The sequence below is a fragment of the Triticum dicoccoides genome, chromosome 7B (genome assembly GCF_002162155.2).
Source record: "Triticum dicoccoides isolate Atlit2015 ecotype Zavitan chromosome 7B, WEW_v2.0, whole genome shotgun sequence".
Lineage (NCBI taxonomy): Eukaryota > Viridiplantae > Streptophyta > Magnoliopsida > Poales > Poaceae > Triticum > Triticum dicoccoides.
In genome coordinates, this window is record NC_041393.1 from 514,873,197 (window position 1) to 514,890,063 (window position 16,867).

General features: G+C 43.0%; 2 protein-coding genes across 4 annotated transcripts; both read right to left on the reverse strand.

Moving 5' to 3' along the window:
* Positions 1-8,906: 8,906 nt before the first annotated feature.
* On the reverse strand, positions 8,907-9,578 carry LOC119341938. Its single transcript, XM_037613782.1, has one exon. It carries the CDS (start codon positions 9,480-9,482, stop codon positions 9,219-9,221), a length of 264 nt encoding a protein of 87 aa, XP_037469679.1. The 5' UTR covers positions 9,483-9,578; the 3' UTR covers positions 8,907-9,218.
* Positions 9,579-11,935: 2,357 nt separating this feature from the next.
* LOC119339459 (CMP-sialic acid transporter 1-like) lies at positions 11,936-16,861 on the reverse strand. 3 transcript variants are annotated; one of them, XR_005164173.1, is made up of 9 exons: positions 16,757-16,861; positions 16,090-16,173; positions 15,603-15,817; positions 14,427-14,505; positions 13,379-13,548; positions 13,059-13,245; positions 12,652-12,729; positions 12,254-12,527; positions 11,936-12,174 (listed from the first exon to the last, which is right to left on the reverse strand). XR_005164173.1 is itself a non-coding variant. In XM_037611508.1 (8 exons), exons 1-8 carry the CDS (start codon positions 16,805-16,807, stop codon positions 12,423-12,425), a joined length of 969 nt encoding a protein of 322 aa, XP_037467405.1. In that variant the 5' UTR covers positions 16,808-16,861; the 3' UTR covers positions 11,936-12,422. The 3 variants fall into 3 exon arrangements, 2 of the variants coding, with proteins under 2 accessions (XP_037467405.1, XP_037467406.1); XM_037611508.1 differs by having other exon boundaries at positions 11,936-12,527; XM_037611509.1 differs by lacking the exon at positions 16,757-16,861 and adding an exon at positions 16,398-16,671 and having other exon boundaries at positions 11,936-12,527.
* Between the last annotated feature and the right edge of the window lie 6 nt (positions 16,862-16,867).

Sequence of the window (16,867 nt, forward strand, 5' to 3'; positions counted from 1 at the left end):
ATAGACGGGCTCCCCCTAGATGTGTGCACTCTAGAAAAATGCTTTGGACTGCACGGCACACATACTAGGATCAACACTCCCCCTATATTTTATAGACAAGGCATCTCTTGCATCAATAAAACTAACACTAAGCAAGTAGGCAAGATAATGAGAATGAGCATAAAGAGAAGGGCACGAGATAGCATAGGATCACAAACTACTAAGTAATGAAGACAATAAGATACGCTAGAGTGCATATGTCTTACACCATATGATAGATAACTTGGTCTTACAAGCACAAACCAAAGCAAACGAGGTTCAACAGACCGAAAGCAAACGAGGTTCACCAGACCGAAAGCAAAGTGACAAGGCTAAACACATGACACAAGACGCGCAAATACTACACTCTCTTGCCCTTTGGCATCGAGACACCAAAAAGGCAGAGAGGACACCTACGACACAGGTGGTAGCTCTGGCTGAAAAGGACTCCTCGTCGGTCTCGGCAGCGGGAATGGTCTCCTCCTCTGACTCCGTCCACTGATACCCCTGCTGGGCTAGCCAGGCATTCTCCGGAGTGATGACTTCCTCTGAGCCACTGGTGACAATCTCACCAAAAGTCCTCAATATCCGCTTATCGCGCTGGTGACTCTCCTTGGAGGCAACATGGGACTTGTATTGCCCCTGCGCCTGCATGCAGAAGAGCTTCTGCATCTTGGTTTTCAGCTTCTTAGCCCATGAGGGCTCAGTAGAGGGAGGGGTGTATCCATCAGAGCTGTCCTCATCTGCTTCCTCCTCCTCAATCTCATCCTCATCCACATTCATCTTGGCAGCCTCTGCCTCAGCACTGGTAGTGGTGTTAGCCCATTGGCTCTTAATGCGGAGCTTCACGGGCTCATGACGAATCCAGCCGGGGGCAACAAACTCATCATCGGGATAGAGCTTCTCCCAGGTCTTGGAGATCAAGTGGAACAGGTAAGGTCCATAGATGGGCACCTTATGGTTGAACACCGCAAACTGTAGCTCGCACCACATAATATGTGAGACATCAAGTGGTTGCGTCTGAGAATGACGCGCCTCCTCGCACATGAGTATCATATCCACAAGATAGGTATGCACCTTGTCCTTGTCACTGATGCACGGAAAGAGGGTGTTGCGGAAGATCTGATGCATGATGTCAAGGAAAGAGTTCAGCACCCACACCTTCTTCTTACTGGGAAGTGTCTTCTCAACAAAGAAGGGTTGCAGCTTGTTCTTGTTGGCTGACTTAGGATTGGCGTGAGGGCGAACCCCAACGGGCGTGTCGAGCCCCTCATCAGGAACCTGAAGCAAATCCATGAAGTCCTTCCACTTGGCAGTCATTTGCTGCCCATTGGTCATCCAGGTCATGGTTCGTACCTCATCAAAATGGAAATGGACCGAAGCGAAGAACTGAGCCACAATCTCTGGGTCAAAGTCCATGTGAAAAGTAAGCATGTGCTCAATGCTAAATTGCTCCACCAGGTCCAAAGCCTCACCAAAATAGGCAGAGTGCTTCTCCTGCCTCATATGATTCATGTCAATCCAGTGCACGTCCACGTAGATATTCTGCTTGGCCTTGATCACATCCAGATAGATAAGATTTTGTTGCTTGGTCCAGAACAGTTCATTTCCCTCTGAAATTTGCATGGGGATTCACATAGGGGTTGATCTTCCTTCAAGCGATAAACTCAGCCAGAGGTATCTCATCCATGCCCATTGTGGGCTCCTTGAGCTTGGTGGTGGTGTGCTTGGTTCTGCGTTGGGAGGCATTGGAGCCTTCTGGAGCTTCATCTTGGTTGCACAGGTGCTTCGAGCCCGTGTCACGGACAGGATTTGACCAACGGACATTGGAACCGGAGCCACCACCTAGACACACAACACAAGAATACGCAAGAAAACGAGAAGGATCAATGCAAATACCAGAGCCAAAGGCACAAGAAACAAGAAAGCACGAGGTTTGGAAGGATAAAACGGCAAAATTTGCAACTACGGTAGTACCGGACCGGCGCACAGATGTAAAAAATTACATCCGCTCCAGCCGCGGTAGTACCGTGCCGGAGTGGAACGGTAGTACCGCGCCTGGAGCAGAAGTAACTTTTTACTTCCGCGCTTCGAGCGGTAGTACCTCTCCAAGGGAGCGGTAGTACCGCGTGGAGCAGATTATGAGTTTGGATGCGGTAGTACCGCTCCAGGAGGAGCGGTAGTACCGCACGGATTCAACCGCCATAGTAACCGCGGATCTAGATCTAGGAACAACCACAAAACTAGATCGGTGCTACCATTGATCAAACTGAACTATTGTGTCAATCCAAATAACATGCTTACTGCACGACCACTCTCCTACAAATCCCTCTTGCACAGATTTAGCCAAAAATCTCATGAACAACACATGCATCTCCCAAGACCTAGAAGCACAAGAACAGAACAAAAAGATGAGGACTTGGGGGGAAACCTTGGTCCATGGCAAGAGGGCGAGGTGGGGAACGATCCCACCGGTCGGAATCCGAGAAGAGCGGCCGGAGACGGAGATCCGACGAGGTTCTCCAGCGCCGTTCTTGGGCAGGAGAGAGAGGCGTCATGGGGAACAGGAGATGAATGGGTATGGGGGAGTTAGAACTCCCCCGGCCCTCTCTTCACCCCCACGCACTCACGACTGTGCGGTAGTACCGCGCCTCATCGCGGTAGTACCGCCCGGGTGGAAGTACCGCACGCCAGGCGATAGTACCGCTCGACCAACGGCAATAAAAAATTACTGCCGTGCTGGTTGCGGTAGTACGATGCGCAACTCCTGCGGTAGTACCGTGGCCAGCCATGGTAGTACCATAGACCCAAGGAAATGCAAGTTTCGCAAACGCAAGGCAGGAGTAGACTAGGCCGAGTAGGCACAGATATAAAAAATTACATTCGTGACTACATCCGCTAAGTTTTTATCTATGCAAAAATCCGACACGGTACTACCGCAAACCAGGAGCGGTACTATCGTGTAGGGCGCGGATGTAAAGAATTACATCCGCCCCTACTTCTGCTTATGATGTTGTGCCTGGCCAGAGCTAACGGTACTACCGCGCCAAGGCGCGGTACTACCATGTAGGGTGCGGATGTAAATAAATTACATCCGCCCCTACTACCGCTCGAGCTACTGCGCCAGGCCAGAGGACACGGTACTACCGCTCTGTTGGAGCGGTACTACCGTGGGCACATACGGTACTACCGTAAGGACCTGCGGTAGTACCGCTCTAGAGAGCAGTACTACCGCATGCCTCAGTTCAGCAACATTAGGAGTCCTTGATTTTGCAGAGACACGGCGGGACGGAGGATACTCCAACGAGCCAAAGGAAAAGGGGGTGCAAAAAGGAACAGATGTGTACGTGAGATTCCACCCAAACCTTTCCAACGCGGACCCCCTCTTAATAGTACGGCTTTCCTACGACTGAAATCCACCGAAAAGAAACGTAGAGAAATGACGTCTTCAATAGTCTTCGAGGGGTGTCAAATCATCTTGTGTTTAGACACAATATATCTGAAATGCTAAAAGCACATGATTAGTCCGCAGACGCATTGTCATCAATCACCAAAACTACTAAGGGAAAATATTCCCTTACAGTTCTTCTTGAAGTTCTTTTTCTTCCCTTTTTCTTGAAACTAGTGGTCTTATTGACCATCAACACTTGATGCTCCTTTTTTATTTCTACCTCCGCGGCCTTTAGCATCGCGAAGAGCTCGGGAATAGTCGTGTTCATCCCTTGCATATTATAGTTCATCATGAAGCCTTTATAGCTTTGATGGCAGTGATTGAAGAACTCTATCAATGACACAATCAATTGGAAGATCAACTCCCAGTTGAGCCAAGTGGTTATGGTACCCAGATATTCTTAGTATGTGTTCACTAACAGAACTATTCTCCTCCATTTTGCAGCTGTAGAACTTGTTGGAGACTTCATATCTCTCAGCTCGGGCATTTGTTTGAAATATTAACTTCAACTCTTGAAACATCTCATATGCTCCATGACGTTCAAAATGTCTTTAAAGTATCAATTCTAAGCCGTAAAGTATGGCACACTGAACTATCGAGCGACTGCCAGGCATTCACAATGTCTGCAGTTGCTGGGGCAGGTGGTACACCGAGCGGTGCATCAAGGACATAATTTTTCTGTGCAGCAATGAGGATAATCCTCAAGTTATGGACCCAATCCGTGTAGTTGATGTCATCATCTTTCAACTTAGTTTTCTCTAGGAATGCATTAAAATTCAAAGGAACGGTAGCACGGGCCATTGATCTGCAACATAGATATCCAAAAAACTATTAGGACCAAGTTCATGATAAATTGAGTTCAATTAATCATATTACTTAAGAACGCCCACTTAGATAGACATCCCTCTAGTTATCTAAATGATACGTGATCCAAATCAACTAAACCATGTCCGATCATCACGTGAGATGGAGTAGTCTTCAATGGTGAACATCACTATGTTGATCATATCTACTATATATGATTCATGTTTGACCTTTCGGTCTCCAGTGTTCCGGGGCCATATCTGTATATGCTAGGCTCGTCAATTTTAACTCGAGTATTCTACGTGTGCAAATCTGGCTTGCACCTGTTGTATTTGAACGTAGAGCCTATCACACCTGATCATCACGTGGTGTCTCAGCACGAAGAACTTTCGCAACGGTGCATACTCGGGGAGAACACTTATACCTTGAAATTTAGTAAGGGGTCATCTTATAATGCTACCGCTGTACTAAGCAAAATAAGATGCATAAAAGATAAACATCACATGCAATCAAAATATGTGACATGATATGGCCATCATCATCTTGTGCTCATGATCTCCGTCACCGAAGCAACGTCATGATCTCCATCGTCACCGGCTTGACACCTTGATCTCCATCATAGCGTTGTGGTCGTATCGCCAACCATTGCTTCTATGACTATCGCTACCGCTTAGTGATAAAGTAAAGCAATTACATAGCGCTTGTATTTCATACAATAAAGCGACAACCATATGGCTCCTGGCAATTCTAGCATGAATAATACACATTTATCATGAATAAGGAAATATAAAATAACAACTTTATTATTGCCTTTAGGGCATATTTCCTTCATATAAGAGTATTTTTACACTACACTAGTGTCAACAATGCTCTTATATTATGAGATGGAGGGAGTACTCGTTAGCTGCTTATTGTTGCTACTTAGTTACTTTCAACTGTTTAGCACTAAAGTTGCCTCATCTAGCATTAAAGTTGCTTTTGAAAAAATTGAAACATATCCATGTGGGGTTTAGTTTTGAAGAGCTCGTCACGACCTGGCTAGCCAACACCCACGTTTAGTAGTGTTGACGGGCAAGCTCCCTCAGAAAAGGAAAGCACAAGGATCTCATAACATCCATTCCAACATAGTTTTAAAATTTGAAATCCTGATAGACAACTTAGATCCCACAAAAACTTGTCAACACTGTAGGCAACTTAAGTCCCTTGATAGACAACTTCCACAGTATTGTAGGCAATTGAGGATCACTCGTAGGCAAGTTCGCAGCGATGTAGCCAACTTGGTTTCTGAGGTAGACAACTTAGAAGCCACGTTAGAAACCTTTTCACTCTACGGTAAGTAACTTTCACAGTATGGTAGGCAACTAACCTATCTACAACTTAGTTTTTGTTGTATGCAACTTAGCAACCATGGTAATCACTTGTTACACTATACACACAACTAATTAGGGGGCTACTGGGGCTACTGGGCAAATTCATTTATACACACGGTGCAATTCATCTAGCATCAAAGTTGCTCATGTTTAGCACTAAAGTTGCGTCATCTAGCATTAAAGTTGCTTTTGAAAAAAAATCAAAACATATCCATATGGGATCTAGTTTTGAAGCTCATCACGAGGAACCCAACCGTGAAAACGGTTTTTCGTTTTGATACTCGGTTCAAAAGTTATAGCTTTTTGGGAAAAAAGAAATAAATAGGTGACGGCAGCGTATGCATGCGCATAGCGCTGGTTATCAACATGCACGCAGGTGCAGTCCTCACACACTATCACCATCCGTTGTGTTAAATAATCACATGCGTCAGCCCATGCATGCATCGCGCTGAGTACAGCTGCACTATCTAGCATTTAGGCAAAAAGAAAACGTAGTGTACCAAGCTAGTGGGCCCATTCTACCAGTTCGCACAGGGGCCTTCAATATGCTAGGACCAGCCCTGCTTTCCATGGACAATCTCTTTGGTACTTCCAATTATACAATGCACAAAAGTGGTTCAAAACATTGCTTTCGTGTGCAATTCTTTGTCCTCGACGTCTGTAGACGTTGACTGTGTTGCACTAACAGGCATCGTATTTTTGTTGGAAGTGCGCATGGCATGCAAGCATGCTGCGAGCCCACCTGTTGTTGTAGGACAAGTTGGCTTGTCCGACCGTTGTGTCCCACCTGCCAGTCAAAGTACGAAGATATTATCAATTGAAAAATGGCTACATGTGATGCTAATAAAATGGTTATGTCACTTTAAAAATGTTAACATGTACCCTAAAGTGTCCATTAAATGTTAACATGTACCCTAATAAAATGGTTATGTCACTTTAAAAATGTTCACTTGTATTAATAAAGTTTATGTGTTTGCAAAAATATTTATACATATTAAACAAAAATAAATGGAAAATAAGGTATGGAAAATTAAATGCGAGCCTAGTGTGCCCCTAGACTGCAAATATGAAAATGATTAAATGAATATTTGTAATGTGCAATTTTAAAAATCATATGAAAACTTATGAAATATATAAAAACTTTCTAAAATTAGGTTGATTTTTTATAAAAATATGTGTGCACTTTTAAAATTATATAAATATTGTTATAAATCATAAAAATAATTTAATTGTACAAATGTATGTTTACAATAGTACTTGAATACCGTTGAAAGTGGCATCAATATTTTCTGAAGTGAATTATTTTATTTGTCTGTATATTATTTATAACATGTGAATATTCGAACCTAATTTTTATTATTGTTATATAACTTACATATTTTTAACAAACTCCTAAAAAGAAAAAGAAAAAGTAACATGGGGAAAATAGATTGCAACCCATTTAAGCCCCACAAACATGTTCACTTTCAAAACATTAAGGCTACGTATCACTCCTAGACATTGAAACGTTATACGTTAATGACGCATTTGGTTACTCGCATCGTATTTTGCAATTTTGCATACTTGTCCTGGTTAGGCCGGCTGGCAAAAAGAGGCAAAAACCATCATCTGCACATAGTTCGGTAGCCTGCATGTAAACTTCCTGTATTAGAGGAGCAATTTTGGCATGACGTCTGATGTCTTGCATTGGTTGGGCTGATGCAACTACATGGTGTTTGGTTGCATACACTGAACATGATTAAGAGTTAACACCTACACATAACACACAAATTACACTAGAGTTCCTCGGCGACTGGAGTGGGCGGTTGGCGATGGCCGCGGCGCCGCCGCCACCACCACGAGCACGGAGTCACGGGCCGGCGATCCCGTTAGCGGCTCAGCGAATTAGTTGCTAGCATCGTTGTCACAGAGAAAGTCTGTGCGGAGTGATGAATAGGATGGCACTAAGAACGAAAAAGATGGAAGAGAAATGAAGTGCGCGCCATGCACTCCGACGCGAGAGAATAAATTGCAACTGACTTGGCGGAAAACTTTTTTCCACCAAGGCCGACATATACAAATCAACCTAGGTGGTGCACCACTTCAGAGACAACCTAGCGTTAGAGCTCGGCTGCAAAAAAATAACAAGGCATCTGATAAAGGCCGAGAACTTAAAGGGCTCCTTGGATACCCGACATGTGAACTCTTCGGATACACCTCGGTGATCCTCGAGATCGGAGAGGAGAAGATTTGTTGAACCAACTTTCAAGACCGACGACCGAAGATGAAGAAAAGATCGAAAGAACCGAGGAGCGTTCCAATTTGAAGACTGGTTAAGGGGCTACTGATGGTGTCCTGAACTAGGGGGTATTCACCATGTCATCTCCCGGCTAGGAGGGTCAGGCCGAGGAACCCTATGACGGTTAATTAGGCATCTTCGGGTAGTCCATTACGTATACAAGAAAGATTTCATAAAACTTGGCGCACAAGACAAGGACTCTTTTAAATCCCAGGCCTCTAGTACATTATATAACCCGAGGCCAAACTAGTCGATAGATTATATTCTAGATATTCTTGACATCCTAGATTCATACACACATTAGATCTCGAGGTAGATCAACGTCTACTCTATACCCTATCCACAATCACTACAATACAAACAGGACATAGGGTTTTATTCCCTCCTTTTTTTTAGTTTGTATATAAAATTTGGTCAAAGTCAAACTTTATAAACTTTGACTAATTGTATAGGAGAAAATATCAGCATTCACAATATGAAATTAATATTACTGGATGCATGATGAAATTAATTTCCCAACCATATAGCTTTAGTATTAATATTAATACAAGCATGATGAAATTTGGTTACCGCTGAAGTTTCACTCCCGCCAACTGCTTTTGTGCGATAGGGGAAAGCGTAAATACCAGGCAAAAACTGTAAAACGACGGTTATTTTACTGCTAGAGTTGCTTTAAGATGTTTTTTTTGACACTATCACTACTAAGAACAGTTTAGCCCCAATAACAGTGGTGTAGTTCCTGATTATGGTCGAAGCAAGTACTCCCTCCGTCCGGAAATACTTGTCGGAGGAATGGATGTATCTAGATGTATTTTAGTTCTACATGCATTCATTTTTATGCATTTCTTCGACAAGTATTTCTGGACGGAGGGAGTAGAAAGCATGCACGAGTTAAAGACTGTCAGAACTCAGAAGACCAAGCAGACAGAAGACAACAAGAGAGCAGATTTCTAGGACCCTTGAGCCTGTGCAAAACGATCGGAACTGCAGAACTGCGGAGCAAAACGGATCAAAGTCGCACGTACATACTCTACAAAGCACGACATTACACGTATGAACATCAGAAACAACACCTTCTTCCACTGCTTATATATACTCCAAGAAACATGATATATTCTGTATGGAGAATTGGAGATTACGATTAGATGATAGATATAAGAATATAAATATCCTCACGAGGTCTTCTTCATACATGGGGATGTACGTGATGTTGCTGCTGCCATTGCTGGTCAGTCTCTGCCAGGCGCTGGCTCGCTGACCGGCCTCTGCTCCGAGTGGCGAGATGTAAGAAGGAGAGTCAATACTGGCTGGGCCAGAGGAAGGCGCCCATGGCGAACCTCCTCTTGTCCTCGACGTCGCCGGCGACGGGGAGGCCGTACTCCCGGAGCAGGCAGTCGATGCGCCACTCCGGCATCTCCTCGTAGTCCGTCTTCCTGTACCGCGGGTAATGCAGCGGCATCCGGAAGCCGCAGCTGAACGTGCCGCGCTCCGGCTGCTGCTGCTGCTGGCCGCCGACGGCCTTGGCCATGCTCACGCTCACGGCAGGGCCCAAGGATCCCATGTCTGTGGGTGTGTGTTCGGTTGCTGCCTCTGAACGCCTTGTAACTTCCAAGCAACTGGAGTTGTGGCTGAGAAGGGAGTGCCAGAGGCTGGAAGGGCTTTTATAGATGGAAATGTGGTAGAGGAATAACGTGGAGGGTGCTGGACCAATGTTTGATGCTGATTTAAACCTGTTCGACAAGCGCATTTAAGAGAGATCGATCGTGCCGTGCCATTCTGGCTAATTCTTTCTCTCGTGGTGAAGCTAAGATTATTTCTGGAAAAAAAGGGACAAATTTCTCCGCTGTGCGAAATTCGCCGCGAAAACTCAACCGCTTCTTATGAAATCCAGTTCCCTGAATTCCAAACGGAGCCTAATCACCCCTCCATTTTTTTACCGAGACAACTAATGACTGTATTGTACATTTCTCCAGGAGAGAGTTTTCGATGTCCTTTTTATGTGCACGCATGAGTTTGGCATGCCAGGCCAGCAAAGCTTGCGGCAGAAGCGTTTCAGTTTCAAAGATGCGACTTGTTGGCGGGGGACTCGCTCGGACCCGGTGGGCAGGATGCCGATACTGCGGGCGACATGAAGCTAGGGGAAACCCAGCGGCAACCTCGTTCTGGCAACATGCCCCATCGGCGTTTTATCTTTCTCAGCCTTTTCCCATTTCATTTCCTTGCCTGGCTGAAACGAATGCGGCGATCCCTTTCGGGGAGTGGCATGCGCCGCAAGGAATAGATGGGGCGTGCGTTTTGCCCTTTCCCCCTTCTCAAGACAGAAACGAGGGAACCATGAGGACGAAACCAGTGGCAGCACGAGGTGATCTTTAACCAACACCCAAACAGGTCCAATCAGGGGTGGTTGATTACGCGTACTCGGCTACTAGCAGGGCTTCATCTCCTAGTGGTAATTCGCAGTTACCCGATGGCCAGGCGATAGGCGACACAGCACAAATCAACGGCTTACTTTGAGTGCAAATTCAAATTTAGATTCTTTGTTTGGGCATAAGTGGCTCGGTGCACAAAGACGACAAATATATATGCCCTCAGGCAAGCCCTCCTTGCCACATAAATTTCATCACACACGCAAAAGGAGATCTCAAACCAACGCTGACTCTGTAAGCTACCTTGTTCCCTCCCCAAAACTCTAGAAGGAAGATCCCGTCTGGAATGGGAGAGGAATGTAATCTTGGAAGCTTCAGGTCGTCAAGAATTCGCTAGACAAATCTATAACAACGACCTTAATGCAACAAAGGGCAATATAATTTGCTGGTTTGTTATCTGCGACGGAATATGCACCAATATGATGAATTTCTTGCCATTAGTACATGGCAATATATCGTACTTGGAGCTCAGGTGCAAGTTATTGAGGCCTAAATAGGGGCTAATCGCATTATCTCGTACTTTAAGCTTTACGTAGAAATGCACAGTAAGAAGTAGGAACGGTAAGCTGATTTCTACTGACGAGCATGATTTCAATTTGACATCTTCATACTCCTCAAACATGTAATTCTTGTAAAACTTTGATCATATTAAGCAAAACTATAATGCATAAGGTAAAATAATTTTAGGAAACGTTAGACCAATATTTGTACAGGGCAAGCAAGTCATACTAGCGAGATAAAAGCAAGGTCACCAATTCATATGATAGATGTGGCAGCCTTTATGGCCCTAGGAAGTAGACTGGAGAAGCGCATTTGGAGGCTGAAGTTTTCTTGTAGGAGGGGAAAGAATCTAAAAATTATAATGCTGACACTTGAAGAGCGTACAACTTGGCTAGAAAGAAAAGGATCAGCAAGAGCACACAGAAATTGCAAAAAGGCATAGGTATAGCGTCCTTGGGCAATGCTGCATTGAACGCATTTGGCCTTATTATTTCTGAAACAGGTCCTAACAAAGTAACAAGTACCCTTATCATGGCTATGTTTACAGAATATTGTAAGACAGGGACAGAACCCAAAGCAGGTTTTGCAGCAGAAATGAAAAGAGCTATACTTCCACATCCAGCCTAACATTCTATAATTCAGTTTGAGATTTGACTACTTGAGAACGGGAACACTATTCAAGCATACTTAAACCAACTTAGATTGTTTCAGTGAGCAACAACCATCTTACATGCATTTCCAGATATCACTGAGTACGTCAGCATAAGCCACATGGCCTCTACATTTTCCATGGAAACATCCCATTGGCATATCATGGCTTCCTAATCTTGCAATAAGGTGCAGACCATGAGACCAACGGGCACTGCAGCAGTATAATGGGAGAGAGGTCCTCACAGAGTACAAGTGGTTCATTAACTGAATATATTCAAGGGTGCTATGCCGTTTATGTCCAGTTTCTGGTGGTCAGAAACCAAGGTAACCGTAACGAAAAGCTAGACGCACTTACCGGCAGGGTATACCATCTGGCAGGATGGCAACCACACAACCTGATTTCTGTGTTAAGCAAGTATTATCAAAACTTTGAATGTAATATATGAGATCTGCCCGGCATTTAAACTATGCACTTGCTGCAAAAAAAGAAGTCTAACATCTTCCTCAAGGATGTAATAACTCATATTTAGTCACCAGTCCTGTATCTACTCTTCCATGTGAATGACAAAATTTTAGAGCATGGTTAGTAAACCATTTCGAACTAACTGGAGAATATGTGTACGTATTTCCATTTCTAAATCCAAAAGAACATAGCAATCAGCCTTCATCCTCTACCTGAATACAAATTAGCAAAGCCACCAGCAGTTAGCCTTTTGTCCACTAATATCACGTGTTCACTTCAATGATTATTTACCTTCCCTGCAACGTGATGCTAACTGAAGAATCTTTTGAACATTGTAGCCCACTAGCCTCAAAGGATGACTCAATTTAAGCTGAGCCCAAGATACTCACTCAACAACGCTGCTCCCTTGATCAACAGTACACCATCACTCTGATCAACATGTCAGGTAACAGTAGACTACCTACTTCGCTGTAGCTGGCAATGTTTGTGGCAATTCAACTAGCATGTGTACAGGCATAAAATACATCTGCAGGGAAATTATGCAGATCACAATGCCCAAGAAAAGCTGCAAAAGAGGCAGTAATCATTTATTAGAACGAATAAATAACCAAGGATAGTCCATCTCCAAACATGTAACTATGAAACTGACAAGAAACAAAAAGATTACAACACAAAAAGAATATTCCTACCTGAACTGTAGCTCTCACATTGAAAAGATATACAGACAAAACCATTGTTAAAAGCATGGCCATTGAAGTTGAGTACACCTGTTGAAACAGAAGTTCAGGAAACAAAGTTTCAATTGCGCTCATAAAACTAAAATAATGAAACAAAAAGCATAACCATCATATTATCAAAGTCAGATGAGAAACTGTGGGTTGTTAGCTTTCTTTCTTTTTTCTTCGGCAGAGGTGCAAAGGAATCTAAAGAGTTGTTGAAAGGAGAGCGGGTTGTCAAATCGATCAGTTTCCTCTGACAAATAGCAATACAACTAATTGGCATGCAAACAAGATCTATAGTGTCACTTTGCAGGCATTAGGAGAAAGGAACTGAAATTTAAGATTTTTGCTGACATGCATAGTCTAGACGATCGAACCTTCACTATGTTGTCTGAATACTTCATCAGCCATGACACTAGCAGACCGGTAGACCCTAAGTTGAACACAACTATCCATGTTGTGATGGAATAGCCATTAAAAAGACGCTGCCACCATGGACCCATCTCAAACCCAGCCTTGAAGTCACCATAGACAAGCCAACCCATGTTGAAGATAATTCCAAACCTGACAGCACATAAGATGAATGTAAAATACTGTTCATGGGATACGCAGGCAGCTGTGCACAGAGGATGGTTAAATGGGAGTTAGGGCTGTGTAATTCTAGACAATAGACCAGTGTCTAGATATAGATACCTACATATATAATTGTACATTTTGCCAGTACAGACTATCACTATTCTTCTTCATCAAGTACTCAGTGTAGACTCCAGCTAGTGCAGAAAGACAAGCAGAAAGTATCCCAAGCATGTAACCCTGGAATGGTGCTGAGAAAACCGAATCACATGGTGCATCTCCACATCCCTTGACCTGTAAGGGGCAGAATAATTACTTACAACACAATCTAAATTCATACACAGGGACAATAAAAAGTGCAAGACGAATAAGTTACAATTTTTATTTTGTCTTTTGACTAAGAAAAAACCATGAGAAAAGATCTTAAAATAAGTACGCCTTTCCAACTTTAATTATAGCTAATATGTAATGTAATGGAAAAATAACGGAGATCTCATGGGGCAATGGGCAAAAGAGTAATCGGAATTGGTGCCAGCTTCGACCCTTGCTGCCAGTAACTCCTGAGGGAGCCAGAATTCTAGTCTAATAGGTACTAATTACTCCCTCCGTCCCATAATATAAGGAGTTATTACATCCCATACGTGAGTACAATGGGATGTAATAACGTCTTATATTATGGGACGGAGGAAGTACTAGACTAACGACCACATGTTTTAGTTAATAACTAAACAAGTGACTCATTTTACGCCTATAGAGACCTTTTAACACGCTACTAGTTCTGTACTTGAAATATAGTAATGCGTAACAACCACTTTGTGAAAAGCATGGATACAATAACATGTTATGGATTTAATGTTTAAATATTGGCCATCAAAACAGTATTAAGTGCTAACATGTCAATGCCTTGTGATAAAACACTACTAGCTCAAAGTGTTGTCAAAGTAAGCATAGAGTACCGTGATTACATGGGTATAGTTTAGCCTTTGTGTGTGTATAAATATACCTCTAATCCTAACTAAAAATGTCAAGACCAGGCAACCTGAGATCAGTTTGCACTGTTAGTTCATTAGTAATCAGATTTCTATATATGTTGGAATGTTGCAAAAAAAAACGTGGGACCATATATCAGGAGTAATATAATAAAACAGGACAATTTTGCAATAGTAACAAACCTGGCTTGTAGTAGTGCCCACAGCGAGTAAAACAATTGCCATCCATTGTAGATTTGATAATTTCCTTCTTAAGACAAGCCTGGCACAATTAGCAGACAAAACAGCATAGGTCAATCAAGGGGAGGAAGAATCAAGTACCACTTGCACTGACTACTTATGTAGAATATTAGCTCTACTAATAGTATGAGCGTGTACACACTGCATCTCACATTTAGGTGCACTACCATGTATCCACTTCAAAAAGATGCAAATGTCATGGAAAAAATTCTGGAAAGATGACAAGTGGCACCAAACAATCTATCATGTCACAAAGTTTCAAGTCAGAATTTGATCTATGCATGGAGAAACAGAAAAACCGAATACATATCTTACTGGAAAAGAAACCCAAAATAAACCAACGGAAAAAGATAAAGCTACTATACACTGAAATTCCACTTTCCTGGTACATGTGTTTCGTGTTCAAACATGCAGAATGCTTGATTGCATAAGGACCTCTGTTGTAGCGTGTGCACATGCGTGCATCTAAGGGTGGGATCCACCAGAAACTTTCTCATAATATAGCAACTTACTACAGGTAATGAAACAATTTTAAACCCAATAATTTAATCTCTGAGAAACAAACATAAGATTATTGATATCCACATTGCAAAAAACTCTGAAACCACAACAATGCATGCACTGATTAGGTGAAAATTCTGACTTCGTGATGCAAGCCATCAAAAGGATATAAGCATTTTAGATTGTACAGTGTAGCCAACAGGGAACAATATATTGCAAAAAGAAAATGAAATAGCTGTGCAGGAAGATTGGAGGGAGTGTCCATGTATTTGCCAAGAGTTCAATATTAGACAGATCTTAAAAGGTAAAAACATTGAGGTGAAATAAAACCACAAGATATATAATGGTCACAATTGAAATTCTGAGTAAGCTAATTGCTTGGTTCTGGAACAAAACCAGAATAGGTTTTCCCAAAATTCCATTCAATTGTTTTCAATCAGTTTGACTATTTTATAGTGCATCAAATCTGAGTTTTGTTAAGAGGGAGCAAAATCTGACATGGACCACATACAAGACTGAATGCAGGCAGTACTTGGAAATTAAAAATATATTATATCAAGCTAATAGTATTAGGAAGCATAAAACACAGGCAATGTTATGAAGAGGCACATGGCACACCTGAACAAAATTCCAGTTGTAACAATTTTCAGGTTCCCCAATATCTGATAGGTCGATGGATCAACATAAGTCAAGGTCGTAAACTGCACATTGTTGTGGATGAGGTATATGACTGAAGGAACAAGATATAGTCGCACACTTTTCCACTCCTTTGTCATCCTTGGTGGTGATGAAGACTGGCATTCTTTCCAAAGAAAGAAGCTCGAGACTGACAACTGCGTTGAGAATGGGGTAATGTCAGAACTGATATAGATGAATCACTGTCTTCTGCATATCTAAACCACTTACGGTAAAGAGTTATAGAGTTCCAAATTCATAGTCTGCTGGCCTAAACTACATGTTTGCACCACTTAGGATAAACGGATGTAAATGTCCAAAATTATTGTCTCCTACTCTACATATTTGCAACATGGGTTAAAACAGATATATTGGTCCCAGAAAATTATGGGCAATAGCATAAGATTCCAGAGAGTTGCAGTATATGTACCTTGAAAAATTCTGCAAGAAATGGAATGGTCGCATAGTCGTACTTATACTTGCCATTGCTCTGAGAAAGTGTAGTCCATATACCCTGCACATATGTAATGCAATCAGAAACACTCGTAAGAAGACATTATGATTGACAAATGAAGTCAAACAACAACTCATGTGCAACATTCCAGGCTTATTTAACTATTGTTGGTCAACCGTCATTGGTTCCGGACTGCGCAATGACATGACCAACTCACTAAGGGGGACAATATTTTCACAACAACCCAAAGCCAGGGCATGTTCAAATGAACTAAAACCGATCACCTCTCGGTGCGTTACAATGTACTGGTTCAGTACATCTCGACACTGGTAGAGAAAAACTGAGAATCAGAGCGCATCTTGCTAGTGTCCCGGCCATTCCAGGAGTCCAGGCTGCAAATATTCTGAACCGCGGTTGTTCACGAGCAGAGAACCAAAAGTGCATTTGCGCGCAGCACCGCTAGATCGAAGCCGCCGCCGCCCTAGTCCTCTGCCGCGCAGACGCCATGTCACGGAAAACAGAATCCCGCACACCAATCGAATTCCGTAATCAATTCCCGCTCCGGTACAGATCTGGCCCGATGTAGTGTGATTAAATCGACAAAAAAGGAGGGGAGGGGGGCGGAGGATTTAGGGGGTGTTGCCTGCGAGCTGGTGAGGACGGTGAGGAGCGCCGCCACGAAGTACCACTGCATCGTCTCCTCCTGCCCCTGTTCGCCTTCCGCTGCGCTGCGCCGCTTCTCTTTCCCTCTCTT

What these genes read in the sequence shown, in the direction of transcription:
- LOC119341938 (XM_037613782.1), bottom strand. Translation starts at nt 9,482, where the DNA reads ATGGGATCCTTGGGCCCTGCCGTGAGCGTGAGCATGGCCAAGGCCGTC.
- LOC119339459 (XM_037611508.1), bottom strand. Translation starts at nt 16,807, where the DNA reads ATGCAGTGGTACTTCGTGGCGGCGCTCCTCACCGTCCTCACCAGCTCG. An exon ending in TTCTTGCAGAATTTTTCAAG is followed by an intron (nt 15,818 to 16,089) that starts GTACATATACTG and finishes TTCTCAACGCAG; the next exon opens with TTGTCAGTCTCGAGCTTCTT. An exon ending in CAAAATGTACAATTATATAT is followed by an intron (nt 13,246 to 13,378) that starts GTAGGTATCTAT and finishes ATGTGCTGTCAG; the next exon opens with GTTTGGAATTATCTTCAACA.